This window comes from Haliotis rufescens, unplaced genomic scaffold (genome assembly GCF_023055435.1).
Source record: "Haliotis rufescens isolate VD_foot unplaced genomic scaffold, xgHalRufe1.0.p SCAF_17, whole genome shotgun sequence".
NCBI classification, from domain to species: domain Eukaryota; kingdom Metazoa; phylum Mollusca; class Gastropoda; order Lepetellida; family Haliotidae; genus Haliotis; species Haliotis rufescens.
The window spans coordinates 19,117,733-19,140,415 of NW_025963857.1; the positions used below are offsets into that span (position 1 = coordinate 19,117,733).

The 22,683-nt window shown below is 39.7% G+C and overlaps 1 protein-coding gene across 2 annotated transcripts; it reads left to right on the forward strand.

Annotated features, from left to right (window-relative positions):
- The first annotated feature begins 235 nt into the window (after positions 1 to 235).
- Positions 236 to 11,355, forward strand: LOC124138004 (gigaxonin-like). 2 transcript variants are annotated; one of them, XM_046504509.2, is made up of 6 exons: positions 236 to 432; positions 3,919 to 4,245; positions 5,333 to 5,689; positions 6,590 to 6,726; positions 9,369 to 10,254; positions 10,704 to 11,355. In XM_046504509.2, the coding sequence occupies exons 1-5, from the start codon at positions 236 to 238 to the stop codon at positions 10,211 to 10,213; spliced, it is 1,863 nt and encodes a 620-aa protein (XP_046360465.1). In that variant the 3' UTR covers positions 10,214 to 10,254; positions 10,704 to 11,355. The 2 variants fall into 2 exon arrangements, with proteins under 2 accessions (XP_046360465.1, XP_046360464.1); XM_046504508.2 differs by lacking the exon at positions 10,704 to 11,355 and having other exon boundaries at positions 9,369 to 10,441.
- The last annotated feature ends 11,328 nt before the right edge of the window (positions 11,356 to 22,683 follow it).

Below are 22,683 nucleotides of genomic sequence, written 5' to 3' on the forward strand. Positions count from 1 at the left end.
CATTTGATGAACGTTTTACATCCACCAGTTCTACGGTTTGGACTCCCCCTAGGCATTATTCAAGGGAGATAATGACGTATAACTATCAATAGTAATGAGCACATTTATTTAATGTAAGCTATTATTTTAATCCCTACGTAAATTATGTATGTCATCCCGGTAATATAATAATTTTCTTTGATTGGAAAGGAAATCTCGTTACAATTTGTGATTAAACGTGATCTAAACATTCAAAATGGCGTCGCGGTGGCCTCCTGGAGAATGTAAACAAAATGCAAGAAAATTTTCTTGTCATTTACACGCACAAAAGCTTTTACTGGCTCTGAATGACAACAGACACAATGCACATCTATGTGATGCAATTGTTGTTATCGGTGAAGAAAAAAAACACGTTCAAAAGAATGTATTGTCGGCTGCCAGTCACTACTTCAGGTAGATTTCTTTTACCCAAGTTTAGTCATTCTGACATATTCTTTTTGCTTGCTGACCCCTCTGCTTGGCTGTCCACGAGACTGCAGTTTTCAAAGGGGCATTTTATCAGCTCTTATAGCTTTAGTTTGCTCCGGCTTCAACTCACGCTTCATTGATCTTGCGTGCCACTTTCATCATTTGGAGTAATTAGGCCAAACAAACTCTATACTGGTAGCCCTTGCTGATTATTAGGATTAGTTGATCTTTTCTTATCAAACCACCCTTCACGATCATTAGGGTTGGGCACCTTTTGCCAATCAAAACCCCCCTTACCATAGTAAGGGTTAGGTGCTCATTTACGGTTCTTAGGGTTAGTTGTGAGCTAGGGTTAGCTATCTCTCCTCTTTTAACAAATTATATCAATGTTATTAGAGGAAATTCAGTTTTTAAGTTTGTGTTCAGTTTTTGAGATTTTCAGTGGACAAATGTTACCGCCCTTGTGCCTCAAGGTAAACAGTCGGTCGCTGATTTCTCAGTAAACAAGCTCAAATTATTTATGATAGCGCAGTGGTCTCATGGTAAAGTGTTGGATAATTAAATTAACTTATGAGCCTAGCATAGCTGAGCTACTACCTCAAGCTGGAAATGCAAGTTCTTTCCTCTGCCCAATCTCATTAAAATCAGATCTTAGTTCTCTTCAGACCGACCTTTCGCGAACTTTGACCAACCAATGGAATGACTGATAAGAAGTCGACATTAACCAATCAGAAGGCAGCTTAATCGAGCTCTATGTCACGAGCTTCAAACTGGCGACTACGCTTCAAACATATTTTGACATATACCCGATTAAAAAATTTAAAAACTCAACAAAAGAACATTCTGGAATACCTGGTATGTTTTATTTTCGAGGTTGCATGATCAAAAAACACATTCCAACTGTCACTTTCATGATCTGATAAGCGACGCTCTGATTTGGTCAGATGAAAAGTCGTTCTGACGTGACCCATAATGGGATGTCCTCAGATCTTTGTTTAGTGGTAGCGAGAACTCAGATCTGATTTTAGTGAGATTGATCCTGTGCCCAGCACTAATAGAAATCCAAAAAAGTGTGCCTAGTAGAAGTAATAGCTTACCCGTTCACAAATCTGCTGACCTATACAGAACAATGAACACCTGATAAGCACCTTTAGAATAAAGTACCACAACTTATAGGATGACATGGACAATCTCTGCCATATTTTACATGTCTCAAAGACAAGCAACCAGTTTTTATTAGAATCCATTAAACATGAACTCACGACATTCATATTGTTAGCCCAACAGCTAACTGATTGAGCTACGTCCACATTGTTAAATTTAGTGCAAATTTACATAGTCATGCCAAAGACTATACGGACCTGAATGGAAAGGGTTTAAAAGGTGACAGACACTTACGAAGGTTATGGGTAGTCATGGTGTCTCATGATTTTAGCCTTCAGACACTTACAAGCAATCCCAATGCCATTTGGCATACTCATCCTATTATGTAATCTACAATATACCAAGAAGCAAGGAATGAGCCAATATGGCGCGAATGGCTCCAGGTATCAGACGTTGAGTTCATGAGTATGTATGAATGACAGCTTTTTAATAATTTGTAGAACACTGTAGTGTAAGGAAAAATGTGCATCATATCAAGGAACTAGGAAGGTATAGGCGCTGACTACTGATGCCAAGCGGGTGAGGCAGTTGAGGCAGGGTGAATCATTACTGACGAAGTTTCGTGAGTGAAAGTAGCTTGGTTGGAAATTCAGTGACAGTTTTCTGTAGCCAAAAACATTTGACATGAAACAACTTCCTGCTCACACAACATTTTTTGTGAGAGGAATAAATACAGTGTAAATGTGGCAAAATGTGAAAAAAATATTCAAGAATACCCTGACAAGTGCATGTATTTGCACATTTTGTGCCTACAGCTCACATGCTTGAAATTGAATTAGAAGAGGGCACTACCCCCTGAGACCTCCTCCACAGCTAATAAAGTCTCATATCCATCCTTGTCATTAGAAGTCTAATTGATTCAATGCGAAAGAAGTCCCACGATAGATAGATAGATAGATAGATAGATAGATAGATAGATAGATAGATAGATAGATAGGTAGTGATCAGACCACTGACATTTAGTTGTGTTCAACCCAAAAACATACCTAATAAACTGCATTCCTGTGCATAATGATAAAGACTTTTGAATAAAAAAATAAAGTATGCACATTAGTTCCCATTACAATCTATTTATCTAGATGAAATATGTTGAGCGCGAAAAAAAATATATATTGAAAAGAGAAATGGTTTCATTAACTGGCGCCTGCTATAAATGTGCCGTCACAGGCTATATTTTGTAAGGAAATATTGAAAACTCTCAACATTGCTGGGCTTATTCATGTACATTGTGTGTAGAGATAATAGATCACTGAGAAGAGCTTATGCACACTCGATGACCCCTGACGTCACAGGGCATTGTTTCAACAGTGTATCTAGAAACACAATATCACAAATTACGTCAAAGGGTATTGTGACGTGTTTGACTGTTTGAAAGGTTGGTGGTTCAGTATTCTAAAGGTAGACCAAGGCTATTGGTTAGGTATCCATGAGAACAAGAATTTTAAGTGAAACATATGCAATGATAACAAGATTGAAATCTGTAGTGTTGTCTCACTACCTATGATCGATAATGTGAACAGAAATTGTTTAATATAGCGTTCATGGTCAACATGATGGTGCCTGAGATACTGAGTTCAAAGAAAGAAGTAAAAAGGGTTCCTGTTTTGTTTAGACCTACTTACGATTGTATATTCATGCTGTGATGTTGACATATGTATTAAATTAGATCTCCAGTGTTGGGTCGTACTTATTTGTGTCCATGTAAATGGTTGTTCATGTTGACTCTTCAGTGCTAGTGTTTAAAATATATGCTTTATCTACAGTTATGTTTGTGGAATATTTTACCGACTGCACTCTGCAGTCAGCTAAATACGAACTTAACTTACATTAGTGCAGTCTTGTAAATGGGAAATCGCACCTTGAACTCTTTAAAAGGACTGCTACTAATTACTGTTATAAATATGTATACAAAATGCATCGATTCACACATGCACTGTAGCTGTTTACATATGTGACTTGATTGTAAAGGATTAGCTGTCTTTGACTGCTTAGATATTAATCATAGATTTGTATGTCCCACAGAAATCGTCTTCGGAAGAAATAGAAAAATCAAACTCTAAATAAGGAAAACACACATCCTAAAAGCCAATGAGCAAAGCTGTCACACTTGCTCTTCTTGTCAACAGGTTGCCATTTTTCTTGAGTTTGTTCAGTAGTAACAATGTTGTGTAACTCGTGAAATTACGAATATGCTCTCAGATAAATATGTTTCAACATCTAACACATGCTTAATACATAACAAACAATAATACGTATTGAAATAAGCTGTTGTCACTAGAAACACCAACTGTTGTGTTCCATTCTCAGAGCACTGTTCAACTATGGTGAGGCAACAGAGACAGAAAATGGCAAAACTGTGATCAACCTGGGATCTGTCAGTATAACCATGGTGACCTTCACCTTGATCCTGGACTTCCTGTACACTGCTGAGATCAACCTATGCCCTGACACCATCCAAGATGTCCTACAAGCAGCGGACCTGTTCCTTCTGAATGACCTCAAGGTGTTGTGCTGTGACTACCTGGACACCTGCATCACGCCCACCAACTGTATCGGCATCAGGGAGTTCTCTTCCCAATACACCTGCAGCTGGCTCCTCCACAAAGTAACCCGTTACCTGGATGAACACTTCAGGTCAGTTTTACACCCAGAGACTTGTCCACTAACCCAAAGCCTAAGTTTGGTAAAATTCTGTTGGGCTTGGTAAATTTGGCTAATAATTGCCCATATATAATAATAACATTAAATATCTACTGAAAATTATTCTAAAAGCCAAGTTTGGGTTAGTAAACTCAAAATTTGAAGAAGTAAGCACATAATGGCTCCCTGCCTTCATATTTTATCATGAAAAAATGTTTGCGTTCCAAAGAAGTGTCTATTAGAAGCATGGCATTTACTCTTATAAATTCTGGCACATATCGTGAAGTTTAAACTGCATACCCTTGACATGCCCTTTCCACGTGGAGATACTAGTACTTTACTAGAAGTGAATGAGAGTAATCATTATATGCCATAAGTTAATGTGATGGGGATAATTTATTTCATTAAATAATGGACCCAGCCTGCATAGAGACCCAGCCCATCTTTTAGGCTTCTATGTTTTTAACAACATATGACCTGACATCAAGGAGAGGCCGGCATGTGTTGGAGGTCCAGCATCTAATAGAGGAAATACAGTATTCATATTTTAATTGCCATTCATACATGGGAAAGGTCAAGGTATGAACTTTGAACATGTTTATTTCACCCTGAAATTAAGTTGAAAATCTGTCTGTTCCAAAGCAACATCAAATACTGTTATTTCTGCATTCAATCAGTCAAGTACAAGTATCCAATCAAAAGTTGAGTAATGTGTGTCATGATGCACTTCTAATTTTTGGGACCGCCTTCATGGTCTAGTGGTAGAGCGTCCGCCCGGAGAGAGGAAGGTCCGGGGTTCGTCATACCAAAAGACGTTAAAAGATGGTACTTGTTGTTACCCTGTCTGGCGCTCGGCATTAAGGGGCTAAAACAAGGACTGGTCGGCTCGGAGTCAGTATACTGTGTCTGAGTGGGGTATTCATGTTAAACTGCGGCATGGTATCTCTGAGCTAGCACTATAAATCGGCATCAGTCTGGACTAGTACAAGCAGCCACACACACACATACACACGTCGCTATATAAGTGCAATTAACGCGATGTTAAACCCCATTTCACCTCTTATCTATGATTTTACCACAGGGAGGTAAGTTTCTGTGATGAGTTCCTCAGCCTCTCGGCCGAGGCTGTCACAGAACTACTCAATAGGGACACACTTGTCATCAACTCAGAGGATGACATCCTTGATGCTATCATCCGGTGGTTTCGCTTCGATGTCCAAGGTCATCAGGCAGAGATAACTGATGCAGTGACAAGATGTGTACGTGCTGCCCAGATATCGGAGAGTTTCCTTGAGGCATTTGAAGATCCCAGTCCAGATCTTAATCGCTTATGCTTGCCAAAACTGATCACGGATCTTCGACAGACAGCAACGGAACTGCGTCCGAGGGGATTCAGCTGTGTTCTCCTAGCTTGTGGGGGAGAAGGAAATGTGTCCGAGTAAGTAATATAGGTTTTGAAGTTGAAAAGATAGTATCTTACACATTTTCTTAACTATTTATTGTATTTTCCAAAATACTCTGTCATGTCTTCTCTGCTGAAGTCCACAGTATATATATTGACTGGTTATACAGAGCTACAGATTAGCTGCATATTTACGTAAAATACCCCCCCAAACTATTCAAAACCCAATTACTTTCAATTAACTTGTGTACCAAAACACATGCATTAAATGAAACACCCAATTTTTTTAAAACAGCACACGTAAATACCCAATGAAGCTTTTTTTAGTATGTGTTCAATGGAGCTAATTTCCAAGCCTATATTTAGAACCGTTATACACATCTAAAATGTCTAAAACATTGTTTCATTTTTTTTTTAAATCTCAAAATGCTTACTCATTTTGGGAAAAAACCCAATAGATAGATAAGTGAAAAAATAGATAGATAAGTGAAAAAATATTGGTTACCCAATTAAAACCTTTGAGTAAAAACTTAATCGCTCAAAAAGTTATCTGAAGACTGTGTTTATATGTACCAAGTATGATGTATATCTTGGATTCAGTCCTTTGCAACTTATACAAGTTGTAAGATCTGGCTAAATGAATCGTGTGATCAACCTTGGTGACTTGTTTGATTTGCATGTCATGAGATTTTGGTCAGTCACAGGACCTTTTAGCAAAATTAATGAATATTCATGACCCAGCAAATAACGGCCTCGAAGGGAGGTTAGGTCCATGAATATGCACGAAGTCCACTAAAAGGTCCTGTTGGTCAGTCAATGTGTGCATGAACACGACCATTTTACATTTCAATATACAGAAGACAATTCTTTTTCACAAGCTGACTAAAATGGTATGTGTATGATGGTATGTTAATTTTTGGATGACATGTTTTACAGTCATAGTGATGACTCTGAAGTCAAAGCAACTGTCAACTGCGTGAAAATCTACAATCAAGGCACTTCTACCATTGGCCAGTGGATCTCACTGCCCAACATGAACAGCCCTCGTACCGGACACGGAATGGTTGAAGTTGGTTAGTGTTCTTATACATGATTATTGGTTTCGGTCATCTTCATTGCACCCATGGTCCCTTGTTCAAAGACACCATAACAGTGGCACATGGTCCTGTGCACAGCACACAGGTCACAAATCAGGTGAAGTCACGGAGAATACCGCCCAGGGCGCTCTCAAAATTAGAAATAGGGGGCTCTTATCAGAATGTTATTTTGTCGGAAAAAAAACTGAGTTGAAAGATAAATTTCGTGGTTTATGCTGACAGCCAGAAATGTTTATATACAAGAGATATATTTTTCCAGAATTTAATTGCCAAAGATTAAGGGTGCATATAACACACGAGTGCATATAATACGCGAATAAATAAGAATTGTGTACACTGATCAATGGGAAAGGGTGCTAATTGGGATTGTTCACGAGCCAATATATTAGCAAATATTGCCGTGGTCGCTTATTACGCCGAATACGGTAGTTGGATTGGTGACAGTTTGATTCCTGACAGTTTCTTGGGCTTCTGTTCTACCCCACACTGAAGCACATGCAGCACATTATGCAAGTGACTTTGCTCAAAATATGCCTCTGTTCACCCAGCAGTATTTTTGGTACCTGGCAGGACGAGATGGTATTGTGACTGTTAACTTTCTAGCACCTGATAAGGCGGCTTAGGTTGTATTCTCCCCTTGGAGCTGAGACTGTCATTGAGTGCACACTGATCCATTGACTGGGGTAATAATATTAGCGCTTTGAAGGTGCACCTTGTGTATGGAGTCTAGTGCAATATAAGTACACACATTATTGCCATAAAAGGTGACTATGCTTGTCGTTGTGTGGGGATAAAACAGGATCAGGTTGTCGGCCTCGCTGACTTGGTTCATTCATGTCATTGATCCCAATCGCGTGGATCGATGCTCATGATGTCAGTCACGTGATTGTCTGTTCCAGACTCAATTTTACAGACCGCCGTCATGTAGCTGGAATATTGCTGAGTGCGGCATTAAACAACAAACAAACAACCAAACCACTGATTTAGGAGTCATTGACAGTTGAGCAGGGTATCAGGGGAGATAATCAGCAGGCTGCTGCTTTATCCACAAGTCCGAAGTCCAAAGTGTACAATGTCCGATGGTCTAGTAAGATCAGCTTGTACTAGTCCATATACTGTGACTAATATCTACTGAAAGTAATCCCAAACACAAGTTCGAGCGAGTAGACTCAAAGTGTTTGGCACAGACTGAATAAGTACTGGAAGGTTGTAGGGCTCGGACAGGTAACTCGGGTACTCGGGTTGTGTGGGTACTGAGTAGGACCCAGGTACCCACAGTACTACCTGGACCCATGGTTAGTCATTTGATATATTGTTTAATGAAACAATTCACTGTAAGTTCATAGTTACAGAACAAGTCACTATTGGTCGTGACCCGTGATTATCGGTAGAATAGGTCTTCAGCAACCCATGCTTGGTGTGAAAGGTGACTATACTTGTCATAAGAGGCGACTAATGGGATCGGGTGGTCAGGCTCGCTGACTTCGTTGATGCATGTCATCATATGTCAATTGCATGGATCGATGCTCATGATGTCAGTCACTGGATTTGATTATTTGCAGACTGCCGTCATATAGCTGGAATATTGCTGAGTGCGGTGTTAAACAACAAACACTATTGGTCACATTTCTTTCTGACTGCGCACACATTCCTTCTGACTTTTATATGTTTGAATTAGATGAAGCTTCAGTCAACTTCAGTGCATGCATGCGCTGATCATTTTATGAGTGTATCTGAAAAGTTTTTGCCAGGGCTTCAGTAAAACAATTCCAAAAAACTAATCAGACATTTTGTGCCCAACTTATCAGACATACAGCGGATACCCGGGTAGGGCCGTGTAATAGAGGGCCGGGTACCCAGGTAATAAGTATTGACTCGGCCCAGCCCTAGAAGTTAGAGGTGATGGAGGATCAAGGGTCCTTGAAGATTTCTGCTGTCATTTGAATCAGGTTAAACATATATTTTCAACATTAGGGCACTGACAAGGAAGTCCCCATCTCTCCTCTTACCACCACCCCCTGGTTCCATGTTGTGGGGATAAATGTGTACCAAGGGTTGGTTGGTTTGTTGTTCAACGCCATACCAAGGGAGTGGAGAGGAGGTAATACAGGACGACATTAGGCCACTGACAAGGAAGTCCCCATCTCTCCTCTTACCACCACCCCCTGGTTCCATGTTGTGGGGATAAATGTGTACCAAGGGTTGGTTGGTTTGTTGTTCAACGCCATACCAAGGGAGTGGAGAGGAGGTAATACAGGACGACATTAGGGCGAGAAGGGAAAGCTTTAGACAGTTGACACTTCATTCAACAGAATACAGTATTCTTATAGAAACTTGAAATATGTGCAGAAATACTCTTTCTGGGACGTAGTTATCCCTCTTTAGTATGTCTCTGATCTGACCAGAGGAGTTGGGTACATACATATGTTTTTTAAACCCTGCCTGGGCATGTATTTTTCTGTTTTCTTATAGGTAGTTTGAAAGCTTCTTTTAGGTAGTTTGAAAGCTACCCTTTTTGCCTTGATATTGTTTAAGGTTTTGTGTGGGGTCATACTGTGATCGGATCTCTTCTAAACTGTACATGTGACATTGTAACAGACTTCTTTTTCTGTCACCAGGTGGGTCCATATATGTATTTGGAGGACGAGATCGTCACTGTCAGATCTTGAACACTGGTGAGAAATATGACCCCAACACTAACACATGGACTGTTTGTGCACCTATGGCACATGCACGTGTTGGCTTCGGGCTGGTGGCCGTCGATGACAACATCTACGCTATTGGTGGCAGCAATGACATGACAGATCCCTTGACCTTCGTGGAAACCTACAACGTATTCTCCAACAAGTGGCAGTCCCTTCCTGACATGACAATGAAAAGAGTGTGGTCAGCATACGCCGCTGTGGGGAAGAAGATCTATGTTATTGCAGGTGGCACAGTTGGCAAGTTTTATGAAGCTGTGGAATGTTTTGACACTAGAACTGAGACTTGGGTGTCTGTCTGCCCCATGCGGGAGAGACGATGCGACGCGAGAGCCGTAACAGTTGATGAGGACATTTACGTTTTTGGTGGATTTCGTCGATTTGAATGTCCAAGCGCAATGCATTCTGGTCACAGCTTGAAATTCTGCGGCACAGAAATATACTCCACATGTAACGATCACTGGCTTCCAATGTGTAATAAAGGTGGAGTTCCAGGGATGTGCACAATGACGGATGCATCGCATATAGAGGGTGCAGTCTACAATGGGGAAGACGTGCTGGTGGTTGGTGACCTTGACATTGGCAATGCATTTCACTGTGTACGAGCTTACAACAAGATTACAAACTCATGGCGCTGTGTGGTCCAGAATAAGCCCAAGAACCAGAGGTTCTACCAAGTTTGTCTTCTCCATATGCCCAATGCTGTTCTGCGGAAGCTCCTTTGGGACCAGGAAAAGATGGTCTATTCTGACCTGAAATGATGAAGATTTAGGATAGTTGTACAAAGTTCCATGACCCAAAAGTAAGCTGAAGTGAAATGCATAACAAAATTCAATATACATGGTAAAAGTCCCATCACCACCCGTAAATGCAGTGTCTGTGTGTGGTGGTGGTGTGTGTGTGTGTGGTGGTTGTGGTGCGTGTGTGTGTGTTAGTGTGTGTGTGTTAGTGTGTGTGTTCGTTTGTGTGTTCGTGTGTGTGTGTGTGTGTGTGTGTGTGTGTGTGTGTGTGCGCGTGCGCGTGCGCGTGTGCGTGTGCGTGTGTGTGTGTGCGTTTGTGTGTGTGTGTGTGTGTGTGTTCATTCATGTGTCAATATTCGTGTGTTCATGTGTGTGTTGAGGGGTCGGGGATTGGGATTTTACTATGTGTGCTGTAGTGTTGCAGGTATACAGCCAAGCCGAACAGAAATAGTTGTCATCAATTATGCCGTTAGTGTCTCATCAGTTTATTGTTCTTGTTTTTCGTTTACAGAAACAATGTCTCTCCCTCAAGACTGAGATGTGTGTGTGGGCGGTTGGTTCTGATTTTACCATGTAGAAGGAATTTTGTTATGGATTTTACTTCAGCTACCTGAATGATGATGACAACAAGTCACATTCTCTTACCCAAGATTTTATGCTTGCACCAAAGTCACTACTGCTGCAGGTTAGTGTTATCGATCAGGATCCTATTGAGTGTTTGGTATGTCATCTTCCTGTAGTAGTGTCAGCTCAGGTGGTGTTGACCAGTGTGTTGACCAGTGAGTTGACCGGTGTGTTGACCAGTGAGTTGACCGGTGTGTTGACCAGTGTGTTGACCAGTGTGTTGACCAGTGTGTTGACCAGTGAGTTGACCGGTGTGTTGACCAGTGAGTTGACCGGTGTGTTGACCAGTGAGTTGACCGGTGTGTTGACCAGTGTGTTGACCAGTGTGTTGACCAGTGTGTTGACCAGTGAGTTGACCGGTGTGTTGACCAGTGAGTTGACCGGTGTGTTGACCAGTGTGTTGACCAGTGAGTTGACCAGTGTGTTGACCAGTGTGTTGACCAGTGAGTTGACCAGTGTGTTGACCAGTGAGTTGACCGGTGTGTTGACCAGTGAGTTGACCGGTGTGTTGACCAGTGTGTTGACCAGTGAGCTGACCGGTGTGTTGACCAGTGTGTTGACCAGTGTTTTGACCAGTGTGTTGACCAGTGAGTTGACCGGTGTGTTGACCAGTGTGTTGACCAGTGAGTTGACCGGTGTGTTGACCAGTGAGTTGACCAGTGAGTTGACCAGTGTGTTGACCAGTGTGTTGACCAGTGTGTTGACCAGTGAGTTGACCGGTGTGTTGACCAGTGAGTTGACCGGTGTGTTGACCAGTATGTTGACCAGTGTGTTGACCAGTGAGTTGACCAGTGTGTTGACCAGTGGACCATGTGTACATCTTCCCGACTTGTGGCGTCACACATCTTGCAAATATGGTTCTCGTCAAAATATTTTTGAAATTTGTAGGTTTTTCATTTGGACATGGTATTTATTTTGGCTCCCATGTCTTATAAATATAAGTTCCATTGGGTATATTTCTGTTCATAAAATGATGTAAAGATGATTTACTGGAGCTGTGATTCCAATTGAACGCAGTTACCTTTTTAGGAATGGTATTGAATGTAGGTTCTCAAATTTTCACATGGAACTCTTTAACAATGGACTTTTAACAATGATAGAACTTATCATGGAGTTTGTGTCACTGAGATTTTACATGTAGCTAGCATTTAGTTTAATTAAGACACAAGTGACTTGTGGATAAAGTGATATAAAAAAGTAGTTATTGAGTGTTTAAACCTCTTGTTTCTAGAGGATAGAGCTTGACAATACAGATTCAATGTGTGTTGTTTGTCTGACAGTTGAGGACGTTCCCGCTCTGGGTTTTATTGTTGTAGGACATGTAAATTTGCTACTTATGCAATAAGTTACCATGACAAATTTGAGCCAGATAGCACATTTTGATACACTTTACATTTCTTGTGGTTGAAGATGTTTATACATTTATAACAAGATAAAGTGCAAAACAATAAAAAGTTCATATTTGTAAACATAAATTAACAATGATGCAGATTTTTTATCTTTGTTAATTGTTCTTGTTTATTGATATATGATAAGAGGCATGAAAACATAGTGCTGCGCGATACAAATGTTTCCATTTTACTGTGTTCCTCAGTTAAAAAAATGTATGCCAAAGCAATGTGTTGAATTAGATATCTGTGTTTATTGTTATACCCCAAAATGTTGACAATATGAATATTTCACTGCCAGTGGTGGCAATATTGGAGAAGCTAGAATCTGTCCCGAACATTTTGTCCATCTTGTTATGTTAAAGTTGATAGTGTTATGTGATATTGATCTTTGTAGAATATTTTGAAAGTTGTGCATGAGATGTGAGTGGTATCATCACTGTTGTTTGTCTCTGCATTGGTTGCGTAGCCCAGGGGGCAGTGGGTTGCTCATCATTGAGAAGCTCAGATGGTCCTGGGCATACAATCTGCAGAGATGCCAACCATTACAATTTTGGCGTAATTTATGTTACGATATGCTCGTCCCCCAAAAAATTGCGATTTTTGTCATTTTATTTTCATGAAATTATTTACAGGCATAAAATATTATGGAGAGCAGATTGCTAATGCACCAGTGAGGTACATAAGTCATTTTACAGTGAGATTATGCTGACTAATGAGAGCCATGCTTTTAATTCACACAGGGTTAAAATATCCATTACTCAGTAGTACGAGGTCTCTGATTGGTTGTTATGTTAAAACAAACAAAATGTAAAGTCAACTTATAAATCAATCTTTGTGGGTGCAGACAGGGAAGTACTTCATGACACTGGATTGTAGACACTGGGACTCAACATGCTCAAGAATAGGAAAGTAGCTTTTGGCATTGAACACTACACTGGATTTTAGATGCTTGAACACAAGGATAGGAAAGTAGCTTTTTGCAATGAACACTACACTGGATTTTAGTCACTGAAGACACATAAATGGGAAAGTAGCACTTTGTGATAAACACTACACTGGATATTAGACACTGAAAACACACGAATAGGAAAGTAGCACTTTGTGATAAACACTACACTGGATATTAGACACTGAAGACTGAAGAATAGGAAAGTAACACTTTGTGATAAACACTACACTGGATATTAGACACTGAAGACTGAAGAATAGGAAAGTAGCACTTTGTGATAAACACTACACTGGATATTAGACACTGAAAACACACGAATAGGAAAGTAGCACTTTGTGATAAACACTACACTGGATATTAGACACTTAAGACACAAGAATAGGAAAGTAACACTTTGTGATAAACACTACACTGGATATTAGACACTGAAGACTGAAGAATAGGAAAGTAGCACTTTGTGATAAACCAGGGGTCCGGAAACCGTCATATGCGCCGGACATGTCTGATTGGGAATCTCAAATGTCCGGTTTAAAATATTGCTTACCGGACATTTAAATTTTTCTGTCCGGACATTTTCAAAAGTATTGTCCGGACATTCTTAAATTTTGACCGGAAATGATCAACAGTTAAGACTGAGCAGTGTCTGTCTGCAGTTGTAACACAATGAAGATTATCTACACTGACAAGCTTTGTTTGTTTTGATTGCTGTAAATACATCGTACCTACATGATAGTCCAACCAGTCAATCACTGTAATAGGCAATAAACTGAGTTGACACTGATTAATCGAGGATTAATTACTGAGAACATCTTGTTAATTTGAGTGAAAGGTGTTTACAACTGTACATAAATACCTTGCATCATTGATCATTGCATCATCTTGTTTTTAAATAATCTTTAGTTTAAAATATTTTTTTCCCGTGAGGTCACATGATAACCAAATATGGGATAATAGTCTCGATCCAAATGTTACAACGCGTACACTTGAGCAGACTCATGAATATAACTCATGAATATTAATTAGACCATTCACTACGTTAACAGATCGTTATTATAACAGAAACAAACGTATGTTTTCGAAGTATATCTAAAATGATATTATTTGTTATTAATTGTCCGGTGAATTAAACAATTTAAATTGAAACAATTCATAATTCATCATATTATGAATACGTAACAACTTGTAATGTGTGTGTGAAAAGTCATCTTACAATACGCTATTTGAAGGGGGCGTGGCCTAAATTCAAATGTCCGATTGGGATTTTAAATTTTCCGGACCCCTGTGATAAACACTGCACTGGATATTAGACACTGAAGACACAAGAATAGGAAAGTAGCAATTCGTGATAAACACTACACTAGATATTAGATTCTGAAGACACAAGAATAGAAAAGTAGCACTTCATGGACAGACATTTTAATATACTTTTGTCCTCAGGTCACCTTGACATCCTCAATATATGCATGTGTCATGGTTCTGTCTGTCCATCTGTTGGCACTGAAATTAAACAAACCCTTCTTCAGAATTACTGAACATTGATTTTCAGAACTTTAGAATAGCTGAAGTAGCAAATTGTTATGACAACCTCTTCTCCTTCAGAACCATTGGACACATTTCAAATGTCTGGAGGATGTTCATCACACCATTAACAAATGAAGTAAGGTTTTATTTTTGAAATATCAGTTAAATATCTAGTACATAGTCACTGTACTTGTCTTTGTACTGCATATGAGAAGGTTCTCATTTCTGGCATATGATTGGCAGATTTTGAAGCTCAAGATCACTACTTATGAAATAATCCTACCAGCAACTGATGACCTCAATGGTATTTTTTACTATAAAGTAAGTTTTTATTTTTGAAAAAAGGTTATCTGAAATAAGGTATGTGAAATCAGTTGAATATCCAGTTTGTCTACTACATTGTCACTGTACTTTCAGAGTTTTTGTACTTCATATGAGAAGGGTCTCATTTCTGGCATATGAATGGCAGATTTTGAAGGTCAAAGTCACTACTTATGAAATAAAAACTGATGACCTCAGTGATATTTTACTGTAGCATTTTCACCAAACTAGGGGTATAGTATCTCTTAGTAGTTGTCTCCAGTTGTACTAGGTACATGCTTTTATTGGCTTTTGTGAAAGGTCAAGGTCACTAGAATGTGGAAAGACAATTGTCATAGCTAAGGTTTATTTTGTGCTCTATATGTATATACTTTCTATTTAAATTTTCTAAATTTTAATTCACTTTTTTTATCAACAATTTTTGCTAATTTTAGTAACAAATAGGTGATGTATTGAAGCTAAAGGAAACAGTAACAAGAACAAAAAAGGTTTTCATTCATTACATAAGAAAACATCAATTTGATCTGTAATATCTTCAGTCACATCTGTCAACCTCCCCCTTAAAATTTCACAAAGTATCCAAAAAGGCCTCACAAAATGTTGATAGAAATAATTAGCTGCATGATATCCAAGCATTGGGTGGTGGTTTTTTTTGTACAAATAGCTGGGTTTACACCTTCTCAACACTCAGGTTGTTTATCACTGAATAAAAGTGAACTTCAGTACCTCGACTACTTTGAACAACAACAGTTGCAATGCAACAGAAGATATGATATAGTGGCCAGTGTGTAGGTCTCTTTGATGATATGGGTCGGGTGGGTACAATCCCGGCGCCTTAGACGACTGGGCCACCCGTGCCCCCACGCTTATAACGAACTGACAGATACAACAAATGGGTCTTTTTGGTCCCAGCCTTTTGCTGTTGCTTATATATGCTTATAACGAACTACGATTATAACAAGCTAAAATTACTGGTCCCTTTGAGTTCGTCGTTATGACCGTAGTTTACTGTACTTAGTTCATCCCTTGCATTTCATTTTCAAATGGCATTGTGGAGATGTGGCTTCAAACTCACCACTTATTTTTTCGTTGCACACCTGACTGAAACAAAGACCAGCAGGTAATACAGACATCGTGGCTGTGATAGGCATGTGTTTGATCTAGTCTTAGTATATTCCACCACTTCAATCTTTCATCTCGAGATTAGACACTGGGTCAGTTGATAAGCTTACTAGGATGTGCAATACCTTCTACAGGGCATGGGCAAGGGCATTAACCTCTTTGTCATTGGAGGATCCTTTGTAACAATAGCTCCAGCAGGTCCATAAGCATGTTAAGCTGGGGATGTCATCTGTGTGAAATTTACCAAATCTACTGGTATCCTATAATATATGCCATTCATTTTAGAAAGCTTTGATAATGAATAAAATACCCTGGTTTTTTTTAGAATGTTTGACCAGTTTACCAATAAGATCATAAAAGCAAGGCTTATCAAATCCTTCTCTGTATTTATATCTACAATTAGTTTGATTAGTTGTTGTCACAGAAATTAACACTTAATAAAAATACCTGATGTCTACCTCACCTTTTTAATAGCACCATTCTTGACTTATATATGTATACTGGAGGGGTAAGATGTGGACTCATTATGGTGATGGTAATTTACCTTTGTAAGCAATACGATATTTAGCATGCCAGTACATGATCCTATGTTATATAAAATCTGATCTCACCTGACTTAGGCAGGTGCAGGAAGCCATGAAGACAGTGATGTCTTGCAGCTCAGATCAGAAGACTGTACTTCCACATGGGTACATGTGAGTTACATAAAGTGTCCCAGACTTGGGTGTTGCTGCAGTATCACTGAGAGTGAGTGAGTGAGTGAGTTTGGTTTTACGCCGCTTTTAGCAATATTCCAGCAATATCATGGCGGGGGACACCAGAAATGGGCTTCACACATTGTACACATGTCGGGAATCGAACCCGGGTCTTCAGCGACTATCACTGAGAATTGTATGGAAGTTGTATTGACTAACCCTAACTGGATGTACTTTGAATTGTGGTTGTGGTGAGGTGTATGGGTTAAACGTCACGTTCAAGATTATTGCTGTTATACAGCGACATGTATGCATGCACTTGTACTAGTACAGATTAATGCCTTCTTTATAGTGCTAGGCAACTGAGATACCATGCCGCAGTATACTGATTCAACTGGTCCTTGTTTTATCAACTTAATGTTGAGCACCATGCAGGGTAACAATAAGTACCATCTTTTAACATCTTTATAATATATATGACGCTGCCAGGGATGAACCGCTGAGTTTCATCTCTCAGGACAGAAGCTCTTTCCACCGAAACATAGAGGCGGTCGATTATGGTTGTGGATCAATAATGATCATGACCATCACAAAATAATACTGCCTTCAGGTTACTGAACACTATATAGGGCAGTCAGGTAGCCTTGTGGTTAAAGCGTTCGCTCGTTGTTGTGTGAGATGGCTCTTTGGTGTACTTGTAGCAGATCCATTATTATGAGGGTCTTGATGGGTGAGGTCACATGTCAGTAGTCAGTGAAATAAGGGGCCTTTCGTCACTAGTCTTTGTGCTTTTTGCTTAGTTAAAAAAACATGTGAATAGGGGACAAGCTGTCAAGTTGAATCTAAATTATGAAATCATCTTTTTGCAAATGTGGATCATAAGCTGGTCCTGCTTTCGTTTCATTACTGCAATTCGTTTTTTGCAAATACCAAAGTCTGACTGGTTTTGTTGTGTCATTAAATCTTGTTCTTTATGATTTTAGCACGATTTCAATAAAAAGTAAAGCATTTATTAATAGATATTTTACATTAATCTTTTACAATGAAAGTTTGACTCTTACATTTACAAATGGTTGTTTATAGTTGTTTTACGCTGAAAAGTATACCCCATCCAGACCCTCCATAATGCCTTCATTGTATTGTACTTATATATATTTTGTTAATGTTTTGTGGCGATGTTTCATAGGTTCCCCTTTATATGGATATATTATAGGGCTGGGACAGGTAACTCGGGTACCCAGGCCGGGTGGGTCCTGAGTAGGACCACCCGGACTCGTGGTTAGTCACGTGATATATTGTTTTATGACAAAAACTATCTAGAACTCTATGGTGACACTACAAGTCACAAATGTTCGCATTTCTTTCTGACTATGCATCCATTCTTTCTGTCTTTTCAAATCTTTGAATTAAGATATAACTTGAGTCAACTTCAGTGTATGCATGACCAGATTGTTTAATACATGTTTGTTAATACATTTTGCCAGCGCTATGGTTAAAAAATGCCCAATCGGACATTTTGTACTAAACTCTTGAGACCAACAGTGGGTACCCGGGTGGGGTCGGGTAATAGGGGGGTGGGTACCCGGGTAGTAAATTCGGACTCGTCCCAGCCCTAATATATTATCGGGGATGGGAATATATAAGGGAGCTGCAGACACCCGAGAATTGGGAAGCAAACTGGGTTGTTATGATCTAGTTTCATTGTTACACTTCTCCACCTGTAACTGTTATCTCAAATATTTTCAAGCATTGTCATCCTTGATTATAATGCTGCATGTATGACCTATAGATGAGGAAATCCAATACATGTACATATATCTTTATGTATATATTGTATCCAATGGGATATCAGATGGAAGGAGATTTTTGTGTATTGATGTTTGTCTCAATGTGTTGGATGCTATTTTTTATGATCTGTGTAACTATGGAAACATTTAGTACTCAGGCAATCAGACAGTACTCATCATTCATGCTGAGAAATTATTTCAACATTCACTTGTCTTGTAATGGATGGAGGTAGGATGGCCCAATGGTCCAGGGCAGTAGGACGCTATAGCAGCCAGACTTGGGTCTCTTATGCCTGCTAGGGTGCTCCAGCCCCATTCTGAATTTGCCATGATCGTTGGTCTGTCAGCACCAAACTGGTGCTTCTGTGTTTCACCAAGGTGGTCAATGTTCATGACTCTCACCACCAAGGTCTACTCTCTTCCATCAAGCTGACAGTCCAAGGGCTGTGAACATTCATGTATGTTGAGCTTTTTTCTTCTAGGCCTTATACTGTTTTTAGTTGGTTTACACACAAAACAACACAGAAATTTAAAATAAAATAAAATGACTTTGGCGAAAACATTTTTGCCCACTCTGTTTTAGAGTGAAATGAAAACTCCCATGAGATTATGAATAAAAATCTCTATTCTAACAAATAAATAAAGCAACAAAACCCTTTCTGTCCAAAAGAAATCTCTGCATAAAGCAGAGTCGATTGTACGATTCTGACTATGTTCTGAGCATGTGTTGATGAATTACAACATGATCAACTATCTTTTGGTATTGTTTCGCAATAATACTTCCATGATTGTGTAACCTTCGAGATTGTTTTTCATTCTGAAGTAGCTGTAATAGTCTGCAAGTTTTTTCGACTACCAACATTGAATTTTAGGCCAGTTGTTTTGTAAACCAATTAAAAAAGATAAAAGGCGCTATGAAGCAAGGAGGGGTTGGCCGCCAAATGTTTAGTGTGTCCATGATTCCAAGTTTCACATTATAACAATCCTTATTTGTCTGTGAATGTGAAATCTCATTAAAATCAGATCTTAGTTTTCACTACCGCTAAACGTGGATCTGAGGACATCCCATTACGAATCTGATTTTAATGAGATTGGTGAATGTGAAACTGTCCCATGACCAGTGAAAGTATGTTGATAGGTTAAAATATTTTGTAGAGTTTATACATTTCTGACATATCATGTTTTATCATGAGAAGTCATACATCAGTTTATATACTAACTTCATATATTATCCCAAAGATACCTCTTGTTCATGTTGACGACATCACACAAGTTTGTCTTTTCAGCACAGCATTATTCAAACACTAGTTATTGAACACATATTTAGCAGTTGTGAAAACATATTAGAGTTTATATAGACAATTTAGATGATAATTTCAAACAAGTGCTATTGTCTAATATTATATTGTTTTCCATCTTCAAATCACCTTGAGATGTGTTTAATTGTATATTGTACTAGAGAGTTGTGATTTCATGTTGATGTAGTGTTGTTTTGTCATTTATTCATGGTGTAACAATATACAACCTCCAATAAAAGAATTGTAATGGTCAGTTTTGTACTCTGATGTCTTTACTTCTGATGGAAATGGCCATGGAACTGATCTCTTGGTTTGAGTCCCCATGAAGGGGTTGTCTGGAAACAAAATGCTTGGAGTTAGACAAAAATGTTTCTAGTTTGCTACACGATGCCTTGTATCCAGAACAAATGTGAAAAAGATATTTCAAGCATCCTCAATGAACAAAGACCTGACCAACTGGAAAATGGGCGCCATGGCCGACGGAAATAGAAACTGAGGTGGCTTTACCCCTGAACACATTGCCCACATGAAGAACTATCACTGTGCCTAGTTTCATGCTTTTATGAAAGAAGGCACAAATTTAAGTTATATACTCTGCAAAAAAACACACGCAAAAGTAGTAAAGTACATATAATATGATGCCGATATCCACACAAAATTAATACCAAAAATGAATTTGTCAATTCTGCATGGATTGGGATCGATTGTGTGGAAAAATTTAGGTACTGCAGAGACTTAGTGAAAAAATGGAAAAATCGTAAAAAACACAACCACGCGAGAGCCTGGCGCCAAAACACACCAACATGACATCCATGTGCAACATCACTTGTTGGGCCATACCGTTGGGTTTTCATTTGCATGCTATCAAAATCTTACAGCAAGTGAACAGCGAAAACATGCCACGACTGATGGAAGCCCAACGCAAAAACGCATCCAGACGAATCATCTTCAGTCGTAGCCAGGTTTTGCCACAAGGCACCAAGCACCGTCACATGACTGTGGAACGGTGATCAGACAACACGGGACTTCCCAGATTCGGTGGCCACGTATCACTACTAGAGCACGGGGCAGGTTCATACGGTTTCGTCACTCACTTGGAGGAACCACCACGGACACCTCAACAACTACGGCAGTACCAGGATTGCGTAGGATAACAGCCTAGACAGCGAGGAACCGTTTACGCACTGAAGGTATTCGCACCAGAGGACCCGTTCCACGGGGTCAATGAGACGGCCTGCATCGTCGGCTGCGACGTCAATGGTGTCAAGGTCACAGAGTATGGCCACAGGTTTGGCTCAATGATAAGTCACGTTTTATGTTTCGCCGTGCGGATGGGAGGCGTCGCGGGGAACGCTATGCCCGAAACTGCTTGCAGGAAGTGGACAGATGTGGCGGCGGTAGGGTGATGATGTGGACAGCCATCTCATACACTGGTCAGGCTCGCTGACTAGGTTGACATGAATTCCACGAACACTGGTATGGTTCTGATAACCAAAACCACATGCATCGGATCTTGGAACGTCTTGTGAGTAAGTGAGAAGGGTTGAGTTCAACGCTGCCTTGAGCACCAGTTAAGTCATATCACTGTGTGTCAGCTTAATGTGGGAGTCAATCCCGAAGTGAAATAGGTTTTAGACATTGGCAACTCACGAGCACATTTTTGTTGCTGACAAACCAAGGATCATAATAAGGGCGAATGTAGGTCCACAGGATCCTGCAACACCCATGGGACGCAACACTACTAGGGGATTCGACAAATTCTAGTTTTGCAGGGGTTTTTTAAAATCTGTAAAGAAAACGACCTAGTAAACGACAGGTAGTAATATGAGTGTATTTGTATGTGGGGTGTTTACAGTGAGGCTTGAAGATCTGAGCCCCTGACACATGCTACTGCACAGTTACAAGGTTAACACTGGTTATTTCAGAACATACAGTAAACTACGGTTATAACGAACTCAAAGAGACTACTAATTTTAGTTCGTTTATAACCGTAATTCGTTATAAGCATATATACAGTATACCTACAGCAAATAGTCGGGACTAAAAAGATAGTTCGTTATATCCGTTAGTTCGTTATAAGCATGTTCGTTATAACAGTAGTTTACTGTAGTTGTAGTGTTTTATCTCTTTAACACTTCCATTGTCGTACTCAAGTGGCCTCGATGGGGCGCGGGTGGCCCAGTCGTCTAATACTCTGTTTATACGGCGAAAAATTGCATATATGCAATTTTTTCACACATATGCAAATTTACACATGTGAGCAAAAGTATATTTGCTGTGCATTCATACGAAGTATAAGTCCCATAAGCAGATTTGGAGTAAATTGTCAAAACCATCCATTTCTGTCATAGCTATGGAAAAGATCAGACTGGAATGTTTCCTGGAATGGTTGTTCTGCAGCACTTTGAAGAGACAGACTGGCTAGAAAACTTCAGAATGAGAAAGGAAACATTGGATTTCATTTGCAGAAGACTTGAAGGTGAACGCTCTCCTTCCCAAGACACTGTTGAAGAACCATTGGGTGTCCTAAAGAAGGTAGCAATTGCCATTTACTGGCTTGCAGAATACAGAGTCTGTAATCTCTTTGGTGTTGACAGCAATTGACAGCATAGGTGTTGATGATGACCTTGTGCCCCATCTGAGCATTGTGTATCGCAATCATGTCCATGACGTCCCGGGCTTCAGTCAGCGAGGACCACGATGCCCGCGTGTTTGCCAATTCCGATATTTACATTCAAGGTGATAATGGCATTCTTTTCCCCACATGGAACTAGAAGGTTGGT

What these genes read in the sequence shown, in the direction of transcription:
- LOC124138004 (XM_046504509.2), top strand. Translation starts at nt 236, where the DNA reads ATGGCGTCGCGGTGGCCTCCTGGAGAATGTAAACAAAATGCAAGAAAA. An exon ending in GCTGCCAGTCACTACTTCAG is followed by an intron (nt 433 to 3,918) that starts GTAGATTTCTTT and finishes TTCCATTCTCAG; the next exon opens with AGCACTGTTCAACTATGGTG. An exon ending in TACCTGGATGAACACTTCAG is followed by an intron (nt 4,246 to 5,332) that starts GTCAGTTTTACA and finishes ATTTTACCACAG; the next exon opens with GGAGGTAAGTTTCTGTGATG.